General features: G+C 47.5%; 1 protein-coding gene across 1 annotated transcript in view; it reads left to right on the top strand.

Annotated features, from left to right (window-relative positions):
• Window positions 1-7,061, top strand: part of LIG3 (DNA ligase 3) — an 18,996-nt gene that overhangs the window by 8,387 nt on the left and 3,548 nt on the right. The window contains exons 7-16 of the mRNA XM_025041659.1: window positions 43-75; window positions 431-653; window positions 2,204-2,359; window positions 3,307-3,438; window positions 3,768-3,847; window positions 4,834-4,921; window positions 5,250-5,327; window positions 5,638-5,761; window positions 6,362-6,504; window positions 6,843-6,917. Coding sequence (XP_024897427.1) covers window positions 43-75; window positions 431-653; window positions 2,204-2,359; window positions 3,307-3,438; window positions 3,768-3,847; window positions 4,834-4,921; window positions 5,250-5,327; window positions 5,638-5,761; window positions 6,362-6,504; window positions 6,843-6,917 — 1,132 coding nt within the window. The remainder of the gene's footprint in view (window positions 1-42; window positions 76-430; window positions 654-2,203; window positions 2,360-3,306; window positions 3,439-3,767; window positions 3,848-4,833; window positions 4,922-5,249; window positions 5,328-5,637; window positions 5,762-6,361; window positions 6,505-6,842; window positions 6,918-7,061) is intronic.

Below are 7,061 nucleotides of genomic sequence, written 5' to 3'. Positions count from 1 at the left end.
AGAGCTGTTCAAAGACCAAGTTGAATGTGCCTCATCTCCTAGGTGTACAGCCAATGACCTCAAGTGCATCATCAGGTTGACAGCCTTGGCTGCCAGCTTCCTTTGTTACCAGCTGGTATCAGGACTTTGGAGTCCTGATCTGCATTTGAATCCTGATTCTACCTTCTTCTTTCGTGTGGGACCCATCACTGGACCTAGCTCAGCCTCTAGTTTCCCATATATAAAATGGAGATAACAATACTCTTATCACAAAGAATGGAATATGTTCCGTAAGCATAGTATGAGTCAGTTGCCTACTCCAGCCCCCTCTTTGTTAGGGCAGCATGTCCAAGAGCTGTTTTGCCTATGAAAGTCTTTAGATAATAGAACATAACCCCTTCCTCATATATTGAGACCCCTCCTCTCTCTGAGGACAGACTGCTATCCAAAGCAATAAGGTCAAAGACAGTGTTTTTTATTTCCATGCTCCTGTTCACATTGGCAGGTTAGACGCCCTTGACCCCAATGCCTATGAAGCCTTCAAAGCCTCGCGCAACCTGCAGGATGTGGTTGAGCGGGTCCTTCACAATGAGCAGGAGGTGGAGAAGGAGCCAGGCCAGAGACGATCTCTAAGTGTGCAGGCCTCACTGATGACCCCAGTGCAGCCCATGCTGGTAAGGAAGCTGCTCTGGCCTTGCTTTCTACCCCTCTCCAAGTATACTATCCTTCCATGTGAGGTATGGAAGCATATGAATGCTGATAGCCCCTTGCAAGTTGACTATAGGAGTTTGGGGAAGGAAAAGTAGAGATGCAGAGGGCTGTTTCTCAATGAGGAAGTAAAAGCAAAGGAGAAGTCAGCATGATCTAGTGTAAGTACCTGAACTCTAGGCCCAGCTCTGCCACCAATAAGCTATAAAATCTTAGATGAGTTACTTAGCTTTTCTTGATCTTTAGTTTACCTATGTGAATGACATATGAAACCCTCTGAAGCGTCTACGTAGAATGGTTTATCATCTTTCCTGAAGACAAGTGGATGTGTTAGGTAACTCCTGAGGTTCTGTGACCTGCCCCAAAGTAGCTGTGAAAGTTGGTGGCAGAGTCAGGCTTTCTGTGACAGGGTGAATTAGGCCTCCTTTTTTTCTGGACAGAGGAAGCTTAAGGAATGGAGACCAGCTCTGAGAGAGAGCACCATGGGCCTCTGCTCATTTCATGAGAAATGGGATTTCCTTTCTGGCATTGGTTTTCCTATGTTACAGGACCTTCCATGAATGCTGCCATGCCCACTGTCGGATCCTTTGATTTGTTCTAGTGGTGTGCAGTGCTTTTTATGAAACGGTTTTGTGTGTTATACTAAAGCTTTGGTTTAGGGTTTTATGTTTCAGATGGGGAAGTATTCTCTCCCTCCCAGGAAGGTGGGACAACCAGCACCAAAATTGTGAGATCTGCATAGCAGGAACGGGACCCCGGTCACCTGCAGTAGTGGCCTTTCTGACTTTTATAAGAATTCTTTCTGGAGTCTGTTCTACAACCTGCCATTTAAAGAGTGGCATGGATTATATAGCTTAGCAGTTAACTACATAGCTTTTAGAGTTGGGCCTATATTCAAACCTCATTCCTGCCACCTACTAGCTATGTAACCTTAAATACTTCCTTAAACTTCCGTTTTCTCATCCATAAAATGAAAACAGTATCTGTCACATTAGATGTCACATCAAGGAAGGAATGAAATTATATTTGTGATCTGACACATATAAATAACCCTAACATGGTAGCCACTGTTGTTTAAGTTAAGATGGCACAGGTATGTGAATAAGCATTCCTGTGTCATTCCCGGTCCTCAGGCTCCCTGGTCACTGCCACCCTGCCAGCCTCACTGTCACTTTTTAATCTTACCTCTATGTACTGCCTGTGCTGAGATAACTGAAATGTTAAATAATAAGCCAAAGGCCTTGCAAGATCCTAAATTATTGGGGTTGGGGGGGACCAAAATGCTGTTTCAGTGGAATTTTATTTTCTCTACAATGAGTTGCATTCCTCAAAATGCAATCTCTATATATGACACTGCTCAGCCTTTTCCATGCTCATCACCTCTTCAGTGGCCTACTGTGAGGGTGTGTTCTGGCAGTTAGTCCCCAGAACCTGAGCTCTCGGGCTCTCCCTGCTGTGTAGTCCCTCATTGGGAGAACACCTGTAAGTCTCCAGGCTTTTCTTTCTCCACCCCAAGGCCGAGGCCTGCAAGTCCATAGAGTATGCGATAAGGAAGTGTCCTAATGGCATGTTCTCTGAGATCAAGTATGATGGGGAGCGAGTCCAGGTGCATAAGAATGGGGACCACTTCAGCTACTTCAGCCGCAGTCTCAAGCCTGTATTACCTCACAAGGTAAGGTTCCTTCATTTCTACCAGGACTATCTTTCCCTTCTGCTTCTAAGAATCTCAAGGTCAGAGTTCCATAGCCGTTCTAGCTCTGGTACACAATAGGTTTGTTTTGTATTTGTTGAATGAATAAATTAATTAATTTATTCATTTTTGGACTCTTCTGATAATGAGGGGCTGCTCAGTAGGCACAGCCAAAGAGCCCAGACTTGAGTTAGTTAGCACAGAGCCCCAGTGGACAGTGATGCTTCTCTTGCCCACCGTGGTATTGGGACAGTGAGCTCATCTGGTGAGTGACTTATAGTGCTTATCTTTTGTGTTTCTCTTTCCTGTGTGCTTCCTCCCCTCTGAGCTCAATTACGGCTCGTGTACAAAGGGTTGTTGGGCCATCATTCATGAATTTGTCCAACAAATATTTATCGAGTACTTAGTCTGTGCTAAGTGCTGTTCTAGGTGGTAGACATATAGCAGTAAAAAAAAAAAAAAAGTGGACCAAAGTTCTGGACCTCTGGAAACTTACATTTCTGATGTAAACACAATCCCGTGTGGGACATCTGGGAGCCAGACTCCTGCCCTCAGTCAGGAGAACCTCATTCCTCAGCCTTTCTTAGCTCACAGGGCCTCTGTGAACATTTGGGGTATCTTTAGGAAAAGCAGCTAGAACATCTGGCTCCAGTAGCTTGTGAGTAGATGGACTTTCTGTCCCCGCTACCCCTTCTTTCCTAGCTCAGATTTCCATGATGGGTAGCTCGCATCCTTACGTCTGGCCTTCCTGCTGTAACACCGAGCAGTCAGGCCACTTGTTCCAGGTGTTCAGAGGAGAGTTAAGTAGTGGCCTTCCACATGTTGGTGGTCTGTGTTCCTTCTGGGGACTGGGTTTTGCTTTCGGTGGCTCAGCTTCAGGTCCCTGCTGCCTACTTCTCCCTCACCTAAGTGACCCCTTCTACCTCCAGGTGGCCCACTTTAAGGACTACATCCCCCAGGCTTTCCCTGGGGGCCACAGCATGATCTTGGATTCTGAGGTGCTCCTGATTGACAACAAGACAGGCAAACCACTGCCTTTTGGGACTTTGGGAGTGCACAAGGTACTGGCCGAGGGCAAATGTACAAAATGAATGCACATGTCTGCATATATGTGCATGTGCTATCAGTCTAGAAGGGGAGGAATCCATCACTCAGGCTTGGGCTTATTCTGTTTCTGAACTGTTAATGAATTTAGCCCTGAGTTTAGATGTTTTGGTTTCCACTCAGGACCATCTGCTAAGTGCCCTAATGGCCCAGGGGCTTCAAAGCACAAATAGGACTTTTCTATCGGGGGCTTCAGAGGGTCCTCAGAAGTGGACTGGTACTACCCATTTTTCATGCCCTCTTATTTTTGTCTTTCACATACCTACTATCTCATTTTTCTTTACAGAAAGCTGCCTTCCAGGATGCTAATGTCTGCCTGTTTGTTTTCGATTGTATCTACTTCAATGATGTCAGTTTGATGGACAGGTGAGGAATCTCTTTTCATTTCCTAGGTGGCGAGGTGGGGGGTTCCGATTGGAAAAGAGGGAGAAGGGCCTGTAGCATATACCTCTTTGTGTCCAGTAGCTGGGCAGGGCCAGGGGCTGCATATTACAGTCAACTCTCCATTCAGTGTTAGGAAGAGTAGATGTGTTGACTAGATTTCTTCTTGACAGCTTAAGTCACAGAGAAAACCCCAACCCCCACCCCATACTTTCTCTGCTACAGCAAAATTGACTGTTGACAAGAAATAGACTGAGCACAGTAGGGTTTCAGTTTATTTCTACAATAGCACCCACAGGGACGTAAGGCAGATGGTTTTCAGGTCAGAGGTTTTACTTTCAGAAGAGGCCAACAATAGGAAGCGATGAGTGGGACTGTCTTAGAGAAAACGAGCAGTCTTGACTTAGCTGCCTCCAAATTATTAGGCCCAAGAAACCAGTACTGGCCTTCTCACTTACAAAGTGTATCCCTGCCATAACCCCTCCCACACTGGCTCACATTCTTGAGTTTGGAAGGGGAAGGAAGTGGAAGGGAGAAATAATTGTTGGGGGTAGGAGTTGGGGTTTGGGCTTCAGGTCCTGAGGCCTGTCATCCTGCTGACCCAAGAACCAGCCAGCCTTGGGCCTGAGGTATGGCAGGGTGCTGGGGATAAAAAAAGAGAGTGAGAGTCATTTTTCAAGTGGGACCAGAATTCATACAATCTGTTTGGGCTAAAGGCCAGTTCTCCTGTGACTCAATGAAGTAGAAACAGGAACCAGAACAATGAAGTAGCTCTATGCCATAGCTCACGATTGTCCGTCTTTGGTCACTGGAGCCCTTGTAGCCCTTGACAGGCAGAAATGTTAGACACGAAGGCTTTAAGCCATTGCAAACGCTCTCATGAAGCAGTTTATTGTGTCCCTTCCCTCTTCAGAACTCCTAATGGGGGCGGGAGGGTCCTGGCCGGACCTCAGCTCTCCTCTCCCCTTTAGGCCTCTGTGTGAGCGGCGGAAGTTTCTTCATGATAATATGGTTGAAATTCCCAATCGGATCATGTTCTCAGAAATGAAGCAAGTGACGGTGAGCGAAAGCAGTGTCCTAGTGGTTTAAGAGCAGCAGGGTAGAGAACTCCTTGGCTTAGATGTGACTGGGAGTGAGTCTTACTTTCTTATGGGGGCTGCTGATATGTATATGTTGTCTACTAGTCTCCACCTAGGAGGGCAGGGTATGAAACACCCTAGGTAGGGTCCCTGCTTTGCAAGCCCTTTGTTCCTTGTATTCAAGTCAGGGTGTTTGCAGTGGGCACTTTATTAGTGTGAGAAAAGGAACAACCTCCATCTTACTCCCATAGCACCCTCTCAATTCTCACACTCTCTCTACTCTCAACATCTCTCCTGTTATCCCTCAGAAAGTCTCAGACTTGGTTGACATGATAAACCGGGTGATCAGAGAGGGATTGGAAGGGCTGGTGCTGAAAGACGTGAAGGTAAGATCCTTTGCTTTCTCCTGTAGACTTGAAGCTCTCCTTTGATCCTTTCCTGCCCTGGCCAGGAGATGGCAGTGGCGGTCTGAGGTGTTGGGGGGTGGGTGCTGAGGGGTCATCTTTCCAGAGTTTGGACACCTCTGTTCTGGATCTAGAGAATGGGTTAGTGTGTGTCTTCTGTAGTGCCTGGAGCCTAAGGGCTCTTCCCCAGGGTGGGATGGGCACTGATAGATCTGATATATTGAGTGAAGAGGTAAATCCCGCCCTCATGGAATTTCCATTCTAGTTCATGGTTTCTCTTGCTTCCCCTCAGGGTACATATGAGCCTGGAAAGCGGCATTGGCTGAAAGTGAAGAAAGACTATTTGAATGAGGGGGCAATGGCTGACACAGCTGACCTGGTGGTCCTTGGGGCCTTCTATGGGCAAGGGAGCAAAGGTCAGGGTGGCCTCTGGCCTGTGGGATGGCACTTATTTGAAAGGCACCACGGAAGGTAGAGGCTGGCCTTTTTACTGGCTTGATTTACCAGTTAGGCTAGTCATGACTTCCAAAGTTTTGGGATCAGGGGCCCCAACCTAGCCCATGTCCTATCAGACAGCAATATCTGAGAGCTACAGACTTAGGCAGGGAGAGATCAGACAAGAATACCCTGTGCTAGTCTAGCACAAAGAAGCTCACCAACTATTTCTTCAGGGCATGATAGCCTTCTCCTCAGGGAAATTGGTTTGCTCACTGGAGGGAAAGCTGGGCTCTTAGGAACTAGTACTTTTAGGCAATCTACTATGTGCCAGGCACTGTTCAATTCCTTGTTCTCCTCTCCAGAGCCTAACAAGTTATGCGTGATTATTCCTAATTTACTGAAGAGGAAATTGGAGCTCATAAAGCTTAAATTATACAGCTAGTAAGAGGTAGAAACAGGTAAACTCTGGCACTCTGACACCAAGGCCCAGCCCTTTCCAACAGGCTGTCTCTAATTGGGCACGTGGGGCTGGCAGAGATGGCTCCCTCCATCCACAGTTTAACTCATCCCCCTCCCAGGTGGCATGATGTCCATCTTCCTCATGGGCTGCTACGATCCAAGCAGCCAGAAGTGGTGCACAGTCACCAAGTGTTCAGGTGGCCATGATGATGCAACACTGGCCCGCCTGCAGAAGGAGCTGGACATGGTGAAAATCAGCAAGGTGAGGAAGGGACCTGGTTGGCCCTGGCCTCTGGACTGGCCATCATTACTGAGACAGGCTGCACTTTGGGGACTGCAGGTATCACTTATCTGTTTCCACAGACAGGAGAGCTGCTGCTTAGCCATGGGAACAGTATTAGGGCTTCAAAGTCTCTGAGTGCCTACCTTGTGGAAACTGGGCTGCATGCCCTCAAGGCCACACCCTCTCTGGGCAGGGAGGATCCTGTGGGGTGAGGGTCAGCCTTTTGTGCTAAGTCACTTCTCACAATCCCATGACCAAGACGGGGCTTAAGTCTGGTTTTGGCTTGGGAATATAGGAGAGCATCTTTTTTCCTCCAGGATCCCAGCAAGATACCTAGCTGGCTGAAAATCAACAAGATCTACTATCCTGACTTTATCGTCCCAGACCCAAAGGTATCAACCCGGTGGCCTGGGGTCCTCTAGCCCACAGAATGAGTTTGCAAATTCTCTAATGCCAGAGACACCGTCTCTGCCTCATTGACAGTCTACCCAGGGACATGGATCTGGACTGTTCAGCCAAGTGACAGGCTTGGGGAT

The sequence above is a fragment of the Pteropus alecto genome, unplaced genomic scaffold, assembly GCF_000325575.1.
Source record: "Pteropus alecto unplaced genomic scaffold, ASM32557v1 scaffold98, whole genome shotgun sequence".
NCBI lineage: Eukaryota > Metazoa > Chordata > Mammalia > Chiroptera > Pteropodidae > Pteropus > Pteropus alecto.
The sequence above is the reverse complement of the archived record's forward strand: the minus strand, read 5'-3'. Positions and strand labels throughout refer to the sequence as shown.